This window comes from Mus caroli, chromosome 2 (assembly GCF_900094665.2).
Source record: "Mus caroli chromosome 2, CAROLI_EIJ_v1.1, whole genome shotgun sequence".
In the NCBI taxonomy this organism is placed as follows: Eukaryota; Metazoa; Chordata; class Mammalia; order Rodentia; family Muridae; genus Mus; species Mus caroli.
Genome location: NC_034571.1, coordinates 65,786,924 through 65,804,343, shown reverse-complemented (window position 1 = coordinate 65,804,343; position 17,420 = coordinate 65,786,924). Strand labels below are relative to the sequence as shown.

Below are 17,420 nucleotides of genomic sequence, written 5' to 3'. Positions count from 1 at the left end.
ATTCTCTTAACAAAGGAACTAAAAATAAAGTTATTTTTACTTTACAGAGTCTTCACATATGCATTCTCTTACAAAATTGTCACAGAAAGCAATTATTTTCCTTATTTAAGAAACACTAGTTGGGTGGTGATGACAAACACCTTTAATCCCAGCATTTGGGAGGCAGAGGCAGGTGAATCTCTGTGAGTTTGAGGCCAGCTTGGTCTACAGAGTGAGTTCCAGGACAGCCAAGCCAGAGCTACACAGAGAAATCCTGTCTTGGAAAAAACAAAACAAAACAAAACAAAACAACCCAAAACAACAAAAAGGGGAAAAAAAGGAAAGAAGAGAAGAGATTGTCCCAGGTTATCTTCTGTACTGGAGACACATAGGGCTGGAACACAGGCTCCTGATTTGGAGATGGGGTCTCACTCTATAGCCTAGGCTGGCCTCAACTGTATTATCCTTCAGTTTTAGCTTCCCAAGTGCTGGGATCACAGGCATAGACCACCATGGCTGTCTTGGAACCAGAGTCTTTGGGGCTCAGGATCCTCTCTCTTATATCAGGCCATCTTTAAGTAGAAAAACTTTTGTTACAACGCATTTCCATTACTTTGTTCAGAAAAAAAAAAAAAAAGTACTCAAAAATTCAGTACAAAAAACCCACAAAGGATAAAATGACTTGCTATCAGAATCTCCCCGGCGGCACTCCTGATTTCTGGTCACAGGGTCAGGTCTCTGCACGCGCTGCGGTGCAGGTGTGCTCTACACCCCACACAATCACTGCCCCACAGCTTTCTGGCCACAGCAAGTACATTATGGGAGAGGCAGGATAATACATTCCCAGAGACCTGAATAAGTGACCTCACGAAGTGAGATGGGCCTTCCTGCAAGCTTACCCGAGGGCAAGCTGTTCCATGCTGTAACTGGGAACCGCTAATGGAATATTAACAAGCCCAAACTGAGACTCCTGCTAGGAAACTAACAACACAAAATACTATAATTTTACAAAAGTTTGTAAAAGATTGCTGATTGGGGGTAGTGAAACTCCGTGGCTAGAGCGACATACAGAAAACTTAAATGCCTGATGTCCATTCGGACTTGAAGCTGGAAAACTGGGAGCACAGCGAGGAGGAGGGGGATTTAAACACCGGAAGCTCACACATTAGGTCTGAGAGCACCAGTGTACTATGAAAACCACCGTGATTTGCTCACTATGTGAAGCCTTCTGGTCTGGGACTGGGGAATCTTTTTTCTAAAATTGCTCCAACACCATGTTCCCTAAATATATAGAAAAGAAAAATTGAAATCTATGAGACAGTAAGAAAGTTATTACCACTTTGGGGCAGTGAACTTAAGATACTACTTACAAGAATGTTATTTAATCCTTCAGTTGAAATATGGAAGGTACTCTTGTCTGTTGCGAATGCTCCAGGAATCCGATCTAGACTCCTCAAAATGCAGGTGAGACACCCTTTCCTGACACCTGGCATTTATGGTGTCTCTAGGGAGCTGAGCTCTCGTGCTACTCTCTAGGCAAGGGCATTAACTGCTAAACCATATTCCCAGCCCCTGCATATTCTTTTTGTCAAAAAAAATTAATTGGAAATTGTGTATATTTGTATGTCTGTACTTGTGAGTACAGAAGCCCATGGAGGCCAGAAGAGGGCATCAGATCCCTCGGAGCTCGAGTTACAGGCAGCTGTGAGCTGTGAGGTGTGGATGCTGGGAACTGAACTCAGGTCCTCTGCAAGAGCAGCAAGCAGTCTTCAAAGGTGAGTCATCTTTCCAGCCCAATGTTCTTTTCACAGTGCCTTTAGGACAATGCTCCAAGTCCTTTGCATCTATAAGTCCCATGTCTAAGTAAATTACTTCCCAGCATTTACAACAAAAATAAATTATTCCACTGTGTGTGTGTGGTTTGTGTGCATGCACACACAGACAGGTGAGAGGACAATTTGTAGGAACTGATTTTCTCTCCTTCTTCCACATGGCTCCAGAGATCAAACTAAGGTTAGGTTTGGTAGCAAGTGCCTTTAACTGTTGTATAATCTTGCCAGGATTTTAAAATTTTATTTATTATTTTAATGAGTCAAATATAGGGTTCTTCTTGGGAGTAGTTTCCCCAAATAGGTCCCTGCTACCTAACAATCAGCAAGATGACGACAGCTCTAAAGTATTTTCTTACTGTTTTATGTCTTGAATTAACACAGAAAACAAACCCCACCTCAACCAGATGCTAAAACTAAGTCATCAAAAGAACCAGTGCTGCTGACTTTAAACCCTTAGACCTCTCTCTGCTCAGGACCTGGGTGACCACACCTTGGATGCTCATGGTCCACCCATGAGCAGTGTACAGTGACAGCTGTAACTGACTTCTAGTTAACATCTAAGTACGCAGCTTTTCCAGTTAGAAAATCACTCTGCTGCAGACAGAGACACTGGAATTGTGAAAAAGACATTTTTAATTGTCTGAGAGATAGAAAGAGGGAGGACAATGTGCCTCGCAGACTTCAGAGTTTCTGCATGGCTAAGTGGTGAAGTCTATCTGAGACCAGTACAGGTCACCCCTGACACCACTCCCCCTTCCTTCTTCCTCCTCTGCTGTATGCTCGGCCCTTCATGACCCAGTTCTCAGTGCTGTTGCAGACACATTTCCAGCGTTGCAGAGGACTGGCTATGTGATGAGGCAGAAGTTTCTGCTACGGAGGATATGGCTTAAATGACAATAAAAATTATCTCAGAGATTTATTACCAGTTAACTACAGCCTGAAAAACTGAATATGCTTTCTCAACACAAATAAAGGTGATAAGCTTTAACTTCCCATTCAAAAGCAGAGAAGCAACCAAATCTAGGAATAAGTTGAAAGCTGAGCCTTGTCTCCTGTCTAGGAAACTGGTCACAAGTAAGCTAGAATTTATGTCATGAGGTAGTTTTCAAAATTAGGAAGGTCTTTCGCATCCAAAAGTAAAAGGTGCATGATTGTCCACCCCAGCCGACCTCCTCTCACTGTCCTTTGTGCCTGCCAGTCACAGCAGAGCTGCTGCCAAGTGAGCCCTGCTCCTTATGACCAACTTCAAAGACACTTCCTTACAGAAAGTCAGGGCATGCGCTCCTAAGTGCACGGAGAGGCTGAATGAGCAAGGGCCTATGTTAAATTTTTCTGAGGGGTGAGGGAGTAATTATTCTCCTAAAGCAGAAATTCCTTGGCAATACTTATTTTATAAAATTTTATAAACAGGAATTTTAGCCCCAAATTGTATTTTATAAATACTTAGCACCAAGGAGTTTTTGCTTTGTGGGAATAAATAATTCCTTTTTAAAAGAACAACTGGAGACCAGTGACCATTTGATCAACCGCATCAGTTTCCAACCTTTATATTTTAACATCCATAGTTTTCCTTTTCCTAGTCCCTTTTACAAACTTAGAATAAAAACACAGTTCCTCTGAGTATATGAATTCCTCTACAGAAGACATGGGACTCAACTGGCATTGAACTTTGGACTTAAAATTACTACCCTGAGATAACCTGAGATGGCTCTTTGGTATATAACAGGCAACTGTGGGGGCAACTTATGAAAACTAAAGATTCAAAAGTGGAAAGGTAACTGAAACAAATAAGGTTAATAACTTTAGAGTTGGGAGACAAATTAGAAATAATGTATTTGACAATTCATAATAAGAATAAGTAAGGCTCAGGCTTGGTTAACATCACATTTCTCAGAGATGTCAAAGCTAGAACTATAGTTTGGGTCTAGTATTCCTGGCCAATTATTCCTTATACCACAGAGTGCTAAGAGTGGAGAAGTTGTTATGGAGACTTCTGATCCTTCTTATAACATCCAAAAAGTTCAAATTCTGATTTCTAATGTTTTAGTTCAGGTCCTACTGAGTGGAGAGTGAAACTCAGGATTTAAAGGCGAAGAGCAAGAAAGGACAACTCAGAGCATGTAAGCCTGTAAGGTCTGATCCCAGTCTTTCCCTCCTGTCCTGACACAGCTGACTCTACACTAATGCACACATTTGCTATCTGCCTTGAATGTTTGTAAAACTGTGCTAGCAAATCCCAAGAGTAGAGAGGCTTTCAGGGCCGAGTGTGGACACTGAGCACAGCTCCTGCATGGCCGCTGCACCACAGGCAAGCTTCTCTCTCTCCAGGCAGCCATGCTTCAGAGCGTACATACACAGTGCGCTCCTTCTCTGCAAACTAAGAAGTAAGCATTTATTCTTCAGAACAAGCTACATCAGGACAAGTAACAGAGTCAGGCAGAAGCTAACCTAAGAGAACATTTCCACTGACAAATTCTCCAACATGAGTTTGCAATGCCCACAGAGAGCAAATTTATCCGTACATGGTGTATATTTAAGGTTGCAAACGATTTAAGGTGGCTGCTTGCATTAGGAACTTAAAAACAAAAAAAATTTTAAGAGAAAATTTCAAATTTCAAAAAGTAAAAGTGAAAATTTGAGAAGTTAGCATATATTTGTTTTTATTTATAGATAACTACCATAGAACTATCGAGAAGGGAAATGGCATCAACATGAAACTTACAACAGGCAGGCGACGGCATGCAGGGAGGGAACAATATCCCTATACACTCGGACAGGGAGAACACCACTGACACGGACATATGTACTTAGTGCGGAATAAGGAATTGTGGCTACTTAGAAATATGCAGAACTTACTTAATCTGTGCTTTAGAAATAATTATATATAGTATTACAAGTTCAAAAGAATCCAAAAGAATAATGAACAATATACACCCATGTGTTAGAATTCAGAAAAGGCTGCATTCTATAAAGTTGTCAGCTGTATTAAAAATGACACCAATCCAAAACAAAGTGAATATAAAAGGCATTGTAAGCTTCGCTTCCTGTAGTAAACCCAGATTATCCATGGCATTTTCTTTTAACACTCATTTAATCAGAAGCATGCAAATAGTTTAAGATCTACTTAATCATCTTTGCCAAATTTGCTAAGGCTACAGCCACTTTTCAGGCTAGGCAGGGATTCGGGTAGCTGCCTCCTCCTCTGCGTCAGCTCGGTTTGCATTAATTTCTGCGAGTGTTCGGCCAAATCTTGCCCATTCATCATTTCGGGGAACAGCGATCTGCTGTTAAAAGAAAGACAATGTTTGCTGAGCAATGAAATAAAAATTCATCTTATCTACTATTACTTTGTTTTCAAGTAATCTTTCTGTTAAAAAGTAATAACTGACCTAAAGAGCCTTTCCATAATTACAGAGACTATAACAGTGATTTACAACATTTCAAAACAAAAGGTGTTTGTAAAACATGTCGTGGCAGCCTCAGAAATGAATCTGTTGTTGCCACCAGTGCAAGGCTACAACAAGGATGCTTTGTAGACAGACTCCCTGGCACCACTATGGGTCTGGCTGAAGGAGAGGAGTGCATTCAAAACTTTTAATTGTATTTTTTCCACCACTACTAGTATGAAATAGTTATTTTATTTTTTCTTTTCCGAGACAGGATCTCTCTGTGTAGCCCAGGCTGTCTGCAATTCGTGCCCCTCTCACATCAGCCTTTTGAGCACAGGGTTTGTTTGGAACATAAAGTATTCTTTCTTGGTTCTCTAACTCCTTAGAGCATAGTTTTGAAACAAGAGCAAAGAAAGAAGTTTATGGTGCTTTTGCCTCAGAGTCAGCCCAAAAGTCCCTAGAGTTGTTCTTATGTTAGACAGAGACTAACATTGCCGGGACAGGGCACAGATCATCCAATGTGGCCAGTGGACAATCTGCTTCTCCATATACAAGATCTAATAGGTAAGTACTAACCAAGTGTGACAATTTACATCAAGTTAATTAAAATTAACTAAAAAACCACCATCATAGTTGAGCTTGGCTAACCATAGCTTTTCAATAAGGGCGCGTCGCTAATGACTACCTACCAGCCAAAGCACACAAACATCTGCATGCACTGCCCAACTGGTTGCTCTAAGTGATCTAATCTCTCTTCCCCAAGATATATGTGTATATGTATGTATATGTATATGTAGCTGATTGCAACAGCCACAAAGTATCAGGACAAGATGGGTTATAATGACATAGAAAAAGTCAGAAGGCTCTAGTCAGGACCAAAAAAGAAACCCTGAGCTCTGCTCCCTGTGTTGCTGGGCACTGTGTCCAGTCTAGCAGTGACGTGAGAGCCCGACTCATCCTGCTGCACTCCATCACATGCCTCTGCACCCAGGCTGAGGGTTACTAAAGAACTGTGAGGGGATGGAGAAGTGGTTCAGTGGCTAAGAGCATTGGCAGCTCTTGCAGAGAACCTGGTTTCAGTTCCCAGCACCCACATGGTGACTCACAACAGCTTGTAACTCCAGTTCCAGGGATCCAATGCCCTTTCTGATCTCCACAAGCTCCGGCACAATATACTCAGGCATACATATACACATTAACTCTTTTTGGAAAAAAAAAAAAAAAACTAGCAAAACATGGTATCTTTGATTTGTACTATCTGGTTCAAACAAATCTATGAATACACAACAATAAAATTTTATCTCAGTATCAACTCTATAAAACTCTAAGTCCACTCTGCAATCCCACATTTCCTTTCCTGTCTGAAGAGTTCCTACCAACGCAGGAATCTAGAAGCATGGTACTGTCATACATTGCTATCTTCACATCTATCTGCTGCATGAGAGCACAGGATGCCCACTTACAGAGACAGCCTCACAAGCTGCTTCTGCGGTATATAGCACACAACCACGTGGTTTATACAATTCATGAGCCACACTGCTAGTAGACTCAGCTACCACAGTACCTTCACAACAGTACACTATGCAAATGTGTCAAAATTATAGGCAGAAAGCCCCGTACCTCTCCCACATCATAGATGACAATCTGTCCTTCGGAATCACCCACGGCAATTTCTCTTCCTGAGTGGGTCCATCTCACACGGTTAAGAGCAGGGTTGCCCTCCACAGAAATGCTGGCAGTTGGTACCTAAGTCATTTAGAATGCAGCGCAGTTAAAAGTTTCATCAGTTTCTGAACATGTAAATGACGACAACTCGTCTTCAGTCTGTGTTTCTAGGAGATGAGACTAGAGAGTCCCCTACCTTCCTCTCTGTTCAGAGATTTATTATGATGACATTGCCGTCACCCCTTGAAGATGGGTTAGGAAAATCCAAAGTACTTATCTAAGAATTTTTGTTTAAAGATTTATTTATTTATGTTATGTATGAGAGTACATTGTAGCTGTCTTCAGACACACCAGAAGAGGGCATTGGATCCCATTACAGATGGTTGTGAGCCACCATGTGGTTGCTGGGAATTGAACTCAGGACCTCTGGAAGATCAGTTAGTGCTCTTAACCACTGAGCCATCCATCTCTCCAGCCCCTATCTAAGAAATTCTTACATGGCTGCATGCATCTCATTAGTAAAGGGTTATGTTTAGCTTTTTTTTTAAACTAGGTATTTCTTCATTTACATTTCAAATGCTATCCCAAAAGTCCCCCATACCATCCCCCCTCTATGTTTAGCTTCTTTAAGCAGTCAAGTTGTTTAAAAACATGTAAGTAAAACTCATTTTAAGAAGAAAATATTTCCAACTCCCTCATAAACAGATCACAGTTCAGTCTTAAAAGAGAGGAATTACTTTTGCAGCTTGTACCTTCCCCAGCTAAAACCAATTAATCTGACAGACAGCAGCTGCTACGAACAGTTCACACTGTTGGTACAAATAGCTTTTCCAAGGCCCAGCTCCAAGGCAGGGAGGACACAGCACATACACGGGGTGGCACATCTGGAATCTGACTGCACGTCTACACTCAGCGTAACTAACATTCACTGAGGCAGACATTAAACTTAAGGTTTGGAAATATGACCAAAGTAGTCCATGTGCTTACATCAGTTAATCGTAAGCTATTAGACCAGAGAGATCAATCAAACCATTAAGAGAAAAATCTTTATTAAATTATAGCCATAAATTTTTGGTAGAAAAATCCAAACTAAGAAAGTAAACTTGGACAGAGCATGGTGGTGCATACCTTTAATCCCCACACCAGGCACGGGGGTGGGGGTGTCAGGCAGAAGCAGGAGGACACCTGTGAGTTCAAAGCCAGCCTAGCCCATACACTGCATTCTAGGGCTATGTAGTCAGCTTACCAAATAAACAAACACACACATACATACATAAATGAATGAATGAACAAATTAATGAATAGTAGATAATAACAGTATTAAAATTCTTGCATTTCCAACATATCTCTCCCTTTCTCATCTTTGTATAACTAAGTTCTTGACTTCCAGGGATCTGGAAAGATGCCACCAGGAATCAGGAGAGATGGCGGGCACCAGTGACTCTTCCACAACTACTACTGACAATTGTTAGCATCGTGTCTGCTAATCAGAGGCAATACAGGGACCTAAGAACACTTTAGGCCTCTTTAAACTAGCTAAGGGTAACTCACAGACACAGTTAAATTGCATTGCCAAATTTGGTATAGCAATTAAGAAATGTGATAGTTTCTACATTATTAGTATTAGTATTTATGATGCTGGGAATTATACCCTGGGTCTCATACATGCTAAGCAAATACTGTACCTGAGTTACATGTCCAGGCCTTGGATTTCTGAGACAGGATCTTGCCATGTATGGAGCCTCTAACTCATTGACACTCTTGCCTCTCTCTGCCTTCTGAGTCTTGGGTTTACCTACATGTGCCATCCTACCCAGCTCCATGTTCACTTTATCATTAATCCTTCCTTCGTGGAAAATGGCCATCGAAATACATTAGCTTTCTTTCAAACATGTTAGGCTAAGACTAGTGTTTATGGATGATATATCAAGGCTGACAGGGAATTCAGAATGATGGTTAACATACTCTGACAATGCACAACTCTCTGTTTTCTAAGAACGAAAACACAGTCTAGGCCCCCATGGAGACTTCGCCTGCACAGGAAGCACGGTGCTGCTTTCCCGCAGTAAGAATGCCCAGTGTTCAAGGCAGAGCTGTCTCTCCCTTCAGCTCAGCACAGCATGCTGTTTGTTATATAGGGGACAAAGCTTATTTGGTTTCTTTGTGATGAAGCTACAATCACAGAGCACTTTTACATTCCATGGGATAAAAGAAATTTCACAAATTATTCAATAAATCCCAGATTTTCTGTTATTTCCCAGCTCACCTCTGTGTCATTGTTGAGATTCCATAGATCCAGTCTCCCCATGCCGTCCACACAGGCAAACAGGGCTGGGTGGGTGGGTGACCACATAACATCATAGACATAGTCTGAATTATCTTCAAATGAGTACAAAGGCTTGTTATTCTGAAAAGGAAAAGATCATTTTTAGCACAGTCAGCACATGAGACGCACAGAAATCCTTACCCACTCATCCCCGACACACGCCAGAGATCCTACAGGCAGTTTCATACCAACTCAGCCTAGACTGTCTCCCTAATGAACTAAGTACTAGGTGGCATTTTCCTGCTAGCTAGTAGTGGTCATACTGTCTTTGAAAAGGGGATAAAAGGAGTCTTAGAACACTTGTCAGTGAGCAGTTCCTGGAAGATGACAGCAGAGGGACTGGACTTGACTCTCCTGGAAATCTCCATATGGAAGCAGATAAAGCAACACGGAGAACAAAAGCAAAGCCTCACAGAGTCTCCAGCAAAAATGAGACAGACTTCGACTATAAGCCAGGGGAAGCCAGGCTCTGCAAGTTGTAAGACCCAAACAGTATCTGCATCTGTGTGGGAAAAAGGGACTGACAGCCATGGCGCAGGTGCACATTTGGTGCTGTGATACGGAGCAGTCTGAGAACAGCAGAGTCCAGGAGAGTTCACCATCTTTCCAAGTATACTGAGCAGTCCAGGTACAAGTGATGAAGCACCGTCTCCTGCTCTCGTCTGGGTCTCACACACAGGTCTCCTGCTCTCATCTGGGTCTCACACTCTTAAAGCTCACAGACTTGCGTGTGGGAGCAGGTATGGAGGTTAGAAGACAACCTGTGGGAGGGAGGCAGTTCTCTATCTACCATGTGGGTCTCAGGGCTTGAACTCATGTTGCCAGTCTTGGTGGAAAACACCTTTACCTGTTAAGCCATCTTACCAGTCCAATTTTAAAAAAAGATACGATAATGTCAATATAATGGTTATTATAGTAGCCCATAATGCTTAACTAAAACTAAAACAAAACAACAAAACATCACCCCTGACAAATTAACAATTTTTTTTTTTTAAAAACTAAGCCAAACACAGGATAGGATTTTTTTCTTTTAAAGTCACTGTTATGAGAATAGCGACCCAGCTTGCTCAGCCTGAAACGTGTATCCGCTCACCTGATGAGCGTTTGTAAAGCCACCCCAGAGGGAATTCATTGGTGTTTCCCGCACACTAATGAGTGGCTTTGACCACTGTGACACTACTTCAGATAGCCCATTTCCAGGCAGTTTTAAGGCCTATCACCAAACACCTAAAACAAAGTTGCTAACAATGCTAGCCATGTATCAGTGAAAATGTGTTGTGTTGGGGCCTGGGGACTAGCTCAGTGGCAGAGCACGGGCCTAGCTTTCTGGAGGCACTAGAGTCAGTCTTCACACTGGAGGAAACAAAACTGCGATGACCTACATGCTGAACACAGGCCAGTGGTAGAACCTTTGCCCAGCACATACTAGACCCTGAGTTCAAGTCAAGTACTGCAAAAAAGGGCAAAGTCATGAACATTTCACAAAACGGGCAATAATGTCATGGCAGGGTGCTTAATCACAATGACGCTCATGAAAACGTCTGGCAATGTCACTTCACCCATTGGAAGGTTAAAAGGAAAAACACCAGCAAACTTGAAAGAGGGACAAGGGTGCAGAGCACTCAGACCACACATACCCACTGGTGAATCAGGAACTGGCAGACTCACTTGGAATTGCCAGGCACCGTCTCTTCAAGCTGGACACATATATATGTCCTCTGACCAAGCCATTCTACGCTAAGTGTATGCTCGCAGAACTGACTGTTTATGCCATCAAAAGATAACTATGACCTGGCATCGTGGTACACCCCTGTAATCCCAGTACTTGGAAAGATCATAAATTTGAGGTTACATAGCCTCAAACTTACGGGCTACATAGCAAGACATAAAAAACAAAAGGGAGAGACAATGCCTTCTCCTAGTGGAGCTGAAGTAACCCACGTATCATCAGCAGAATGGACACATGAACTCTTTATTTTCACGGCTGGAGAGAACAATCTGGAACTATACTCAGCTGCATGAGACTCGCAATCACAGTGCTCAGCAAACCAGATGAGTATATACTCCTTTTTACAAACCACAAACTATCTAAAAAGCAATATGAAAATTAGATTAAAACACTTAAAATAAAAAGAAGATTGCTAACCATCTCAGGAAATGGATAGGTCAAATATTTAATCTATTCAGTGGACTACTATATAGCTTGGGTAAAAGATTACAATTTCTTATTTTAAAAAATGCTTTTTGTTTTTTTCAAGACAGAGTTTCTCTGTATAGCCCCTCAAACTCAGAATCTGCCTGCTTCTGCCTGCCAAGTGCTGGGATTAAAGGCGTGTACCCCACAGCACCACTTTTGAAAAGATAACAATTTTTAAAAGTATGTAAAAGAAATAAAAAAAAAAGTCTTTCAATTTAAAATGTGACTATTTTAAAACTCTTTTCTTTAGCTTAATTGAAAAAAAAAACATAGTTATCTAAGGATTAGCCAGAGTTTTACCCCACTGAGAAAATGCACATATTTAACACCAAATAATATTTCATAGTACAGTAATTTAGTATATAATACTACAAATTAAAATCCCAAGTGGAACATTTTAACTATCTTTTTAAAGTGCTATCTTCCTTTACTTTGAAGAGCACTTCTGCCTAAATAGCACGGAGGCTGCAGGGAGAGCTGGAGAGGGATGGGAGGGACCCAGCCTGCTGCTCCAGTCCAGCCAGCAGCCAGCTCCAGGCTTTCAGACGAGTCACGCATAGCAAAGGCTTCAAATTGGTGGTTGTATTTGGTGGGACATGTTGCCCTTAAATTCATGTCTGTCTAGGACTTGTAAATGTAACCAAGTTACACAGGTTATACTGTATCAGGGTGGACTACATCTACTATGACTTACAGTCATAGTAGTGCAAATGTGGATATAGATCTAATGAAGCAAACAGGTTCAGAATGTCACGTGCTCCTGACAAAGGCAGAGACCTCAGTGATTACAGCTGAAGGCCAAAGAACACTAAGGATTCCTGGCACTCACTAGATGCTAGACACAAGCAAGGAACAAATTCTCAGACTCTCCAATGCTAAGCAGCCTCCTAAACTGATAACAAATTCCTGTCATTTCAAGCTGCTCTGTGATAAACAGCTACAGCACCAACAATAACCTGATACAGAGAATTGTTTTCAAAGCTGGGGTGATTGGGAAGTTCTAGACAAGAGTCTCCACAGTCAATCTGAATGATAAGAGAAATAAACAAGTTTCCTTGAAAAGAAATCTTTACAGGGCTGGAAAGACGGCTCAGGGGTTAAGAGCATGTATTGCCCTTGCTGAGGTCAACACCCACATCCAGCAAACTTCCTGCTCCAGGGATCCCATGCTTCTGCCCCAATCTGCTGCACATACCCCCACATGTAAACACACACATGTAAACACTCACATGTAAACACACACACTCACATATAAATCAGTCGAAGGTCAAGAATAACTTCACATATCACCTGATTAAGATAATCTTTGCAGAGTATATCTATTAAAACTAATGAAAACTAGTCTTACAAAGCAAATGAAGATAGTACCACTTCAGCACTGTCCAGGAGAGAGGGAGTCTCACACAACAGACTGTGAGAATCAACTACCCCATGGCAAGGCTATCTTTACTTGAAGATCAATGAATCAAGCTATCTTAGCTTGATGCCACTGAATATTCAAATGATAAAACTCCTTCTGTTCTAATTCCTTGCTCACCAAGCAATCTTCTGATTATAATTTGGCTTCCCATGTGGGTAGTCTACAGAGAAACAATGAGCTGGCCAGGCCAGCAGGAATATCTGGGCCCTTCTGGCAGTTAAGTTTCTGACTGTAAATTAATAAATTGACATTCTCCAATGTACCAGTGTCTTAGGAGCCTGTTAGTTACATTCAGCATTCCCCCATCTAATCAATTCCAGTAGCTGACAAAATTGAGTTTCTAAATATGCAAAGGAGGCTAGACACTGGCCTGTAGCAACTACTGTGGTAAGTGCCACCAGGCGGAACTGGGTCTGCAGCATCAGCCAGCTTTCCCTCAGACATTCCCTCAGTTTCAAACCATATGTTCATTTTAACTTGTACTATGTGAACATTTCTTTTCTTTTTTCCCCTGAAACTAGGTTTCTCTGTGTAACCCTGGCTGTCCCGGAACTTGCTCTGTAAACCAGAATGGCCTTGAACTCACAGAGATCCTCCCTCCTCTGCCTCCAGAGTCTTCATTAGAGATGAACCACCATCGCCCAGGGAACATTTCTTTTTCTAAGCAATGGGAATGTCTTTTAACCCTATTTAATGTTTAGCGTTGCTCACTATTCAGCACAGGCAGGGCCTCGATCCAATTATTTAAAAGGGTAGATACACAACAACACCTAAACTAGGAAGCATATGTTCAGTCTGAATCAGTTGACTCTGAGGACCCAAGTGTGGCTATATATATATATATATATATATATATATATACACACATACATATACATGTATACATACACACACACACACACACACATTTACCTAGCACACATTGCTGCTTGACCACTCAGAACAGAACTGTTTGCAGAAAGGACAAACTAATAGATAGTAATTCTTAGTCTTTTTGTTTATTTGTTTCCGGAGTTGGGATTGAACTCAGGACCTCATACACAGTAGACAAGTGTACTATCACTAAACTATATAAAAACAACATAGGCTAATGCAATTCTGTTAATATTTTAGGGGGTTCTTGGTCATATATAATGTAAAAATATACTACTCTATATTGGCTCATCCTTTGGCCACAAGGAAGGGTGTTAGGGGCAGGGGAGAGTATGTATCATATTTGAGAGTGAATCAAAGAAACAACAAAACTGAATTAGTGAGGAAAAGAGAGATGCCTGCCTATCGTTCTTACTTAACTCTCTTCTGGGGCAGGGGAGATGGCTGAGGGGAGAGAGGTGCCCGAGCATAGGCCTGATGATCGAAATGCCATAGTCTGTCTGGCAAGGTGGCAGAAGAAACTAGCCCTGGAGTTGTCCTGTGGCTTGTCCTTGTGCCCTTTGGCACAGCACACCTGCATTCACACACATGCACAATACATACATCACACACAAACACAAATAAATAAAAGCAACTTCTGTGTTGAAACAGAAAACAAAAACACAAACTCTTAATAAAGCATCTATATAGAACCACAAAACCAAATGCCCATCAGCCTGCTAGCACAGGCAAGACGAGCCCTTCAAATCCTACTAACGTATATTCAAATTTAAATGACGCTGGCAAACTGAATATCTGACATTTAAAAGTCAACCACTCAGTCACCAAATAGCCAAAATAGGAAGGAAGCTAGACAAGAATGTGTCTTGACTCTCATAGGGCTAATACATGAGAAAACACACCCAGAAATCTTGCAACTTATATGGATATTTGAAGCCTCTGTGGAAATGGTAGATTTTATCTTTGTGATTCTGCATCTTGCTTTGCTTACGAGCAGAGTATATATTTTCCCATATATACAGAGTTGTAGATCATGCTTGTCTTTGCTCCTGGCTGTGAGACTCCTTTTTCTCTCCCCTTTCTCCCGTGTAAGATCCAAGGATGAATGAGAAGAATGATTAAATGCACTTAGGCTCTGACCCAATTAGAATGATGCCTGCTGCGTGCTGGACAGTGTGTCAGGCACTTTTCTAGATATTTCCTTCATAGACTTAAGTGCTATTTTTGTGTCTGTTAATGTCAAAGCTGAAAATGCTCAATTTTAGAGGGCAAGCTCTGTGAGGCTGTTTTCTAAATCATCTCTTGTTAGGCTGAGAGTGGGGCCCAAGACAGGACAAGAGTGAACATGGAGTATCCTCTGGATGCTGAGGCCGGAACTTAGAAAGCACACAACCAGCTCACTACAGTAGAAAGCATCTCTTAACAATACTAGATTTTCTCAAAGATCTTCAAGAACCACAGCATGGCTCCAAACTTTGTTTCATGGTGAAGGATTCAAGAAGTCAACATTAAGATAAAGTAGATTGACAAGAAAGACATGGCCTACAACACAGCTTACATAGACTAGGGTACACTGAGTGTGCAGTTTTACTAGCAACACTATGATTGTGCAGAAGAACTGGAAAGCAAGTAAATTAAAATTAAATATTAAATAAGGTCAAGCAAAATGACCAAGTCTGTCACAGAGGTCACGCTCCCTAAGCTCTGTCTTTGAGACTGTCACTGGCCAAGCCAAGCTGCACTCACTGGAATTATTGGAGGAACGGGGAACACTTTCATCACTAAGGATGTATTTCAAGTAACCAGTTTACTAAGTTTCAATAAACCAAGCTAGTTATACTACACTAAGACAACACACAGGTGTGCCTTCACAATGATTTCTTAGTGATTCAAGTTTACTGTGTAGTCCTGTACAGGACTTACTGTGAATGCTCTCTGTCTTTTCTCTATTTCCCATCACCTCTGTGAACCTCTACAGTCCTGAATTAAGTCTCATAGCTCTCCACAGAGCAAATGAATGGCTTTTGTGTGAAGCTGGATGAAATTATATGAGGGAGTATTGGGGATACCAGGGCCTTCTCCCCAACACAATTCAGAGTAAACAGATCTTTGCTTGAGAAGCCTAAGGTGGGAGGAAGCCTACTCATCAACTGTTTGTGGGGTCATCGTATTTGTTACACTGTGTGACTACTTACTGGGTTCTGCTTACTGCAAAGCAACTCCAAGCCCTCTAGGATTTAAGAGCATGCCTTTCCCTGCAGTATTAGAGCGCCACCTGGTGTCAGGAAATTGACCAAATGAGCAGAATGCTACGCTTCAGATACCTTAGTTGTCCAAAGTTTAACTGTCCAGTCAAAAGACGAAGTGACAAACAGATGGGAGAAGTCTACTGCTCCAACAGCCGCGTGACAGTGGATTCCAGTGATGGGTCCCTGGTGTCCCTCAAACATCTCACTGATTCCAGCTTTGCTATTTCATAAAAGTGAACATGTTAGGGACCTCTCTTGGAAGTACACCACATATTATTTTCTTAACATTTTTACTTATTCATTTTTAAGACAGTCTTTGCAGCCTGAGCTGCTCTGGAACATACTACATAGGCCAGGCTACACCTTCCTCTGCCTCCAGAGTGTTGAGATTAAATGCCTGCACCATCACACCCAGCCAATGTATCATATCATGGGTTTATACAGCAGACTTTGAATTAATTTCAAACACAATTCTGGGTTCATAGTTTATCAACGTAACTTATAACAAATGCCACTTTATTCAGATGTGGTAACACTACTAATATAGCAGGGGCATTTTAGAGCCATAAACACCATGCTGTTGACAAGAGAACTCAAAAGACCATATCCATGGTGGTAAAACAAGGACAAAGGATGCTGTGTAGGGATGCTATGTAGGAAACAATCTGGACTACTTTAAATTAAAAGCTTTGAAATGAAGGCAATCTATATTGGAAATGAGGTCCAGATGCTCAATGCTTTTAAAGAACAGCTAGACAATTTCAAAACAGACTGAACAGTAGGAGAACTATTCGTCAGCTTAACATATGTAGTGACATTGCTATACCATTATCAGAAGGCTCATACTAAAACTCAAAGTTCAAATGAACCTAAACAGAAAACAGGCGACAATCACATTTATGAACCTGAGGGCCAATATGTGGAACATACACACTGCATTTCTAGTTGCTGAACACACCTCCCACAGTAACTTGTGAGCATATGCAGCACACACAGATCCCTACAACATACTGCAACCCACACAATCCAAAAGCACATGAATCCAAACTACTACAGTTAAAAAAAAATTAACTCAAGTTTTCATTGCCCAAATTTAATGTCCCAAGTCTAGGAGAGGATTCTACTTAAATACGGAACAAGCTGTTTCAATGAGATGACTCAAGGGAAAATTCTAAACAATGTCTAATTCCTACTAAGTTTACCTGCCATGGCGGCATGCTGTATACACAGAACCTTCTTCACTGCCCACAACGAAGTTGTTGACATCTCCAACAGGGAAAGACATAGATGTTACAGCTACTGCCTTTGACTGTTTATGAACCAACTCCATGCTATCCTAGAGGAAAAAAATGAGAAAATTAATTTGTAGAGCTTTATTTTCAAATTTTATTACAAATCTTCTAGTTTTAACTAGTTTGCATGCTACTGTTTTAATATGCTATTAATATAAACCTACCTACCTCAGTTAAATGAAAAAGTTTTGGTAAGAT

At 41.2% G+C, this 17,420-nt stretch overlaps 1 protein-coding gene across 7 annotated transcripts in view; it reads right to left on the bottom strand.

The window, feature by feature from the left end:
* Positions 1–4,445: 4,445 nt before the first annotated feature.
* Dync1i2 (dynein cytoplasmic 1 intermediate chain 2) overlaps positions 4,446–17,420 on the bottom strand; it is a 51,021-nt gene continuing 38,046 nt past the window's right edge. For 3 of the 7 annotated variants that reach the window (XM_029471876.1, XM_021156930.1, XM_029471880.1), the window contains 5 exons: positions 17,133–17,266; positions 16,006–16,150; positions 9,132–9,272; positions 6,821–6,946; positions 4,446–5,095 (listed from right to left, as the gene is read on the bottom strand). In XM_029471876.1, coding sequence (XP_029327736.1) covers positions 4,982–5,095; positions 6,821–6,946; positions 9,132–9,272; positions 16,006–16,150; positions 17,133–17,266 — 660 coding nt within the window. In that variant the 3' untranslated portion in view covers positions 4,446–4,981. The remainder of the gene's footprint in view (positions 5,096–6,820; positions 6,947–9,131; positions 9,273–16,005; positions 16,151–17,132; positions 17,267–17,420) is intronic. The other 4 variants (XM_029471869.1, XM_029471865.1, XM_029471879.1 and 1 more) reach the window with 2 other exon arrangements.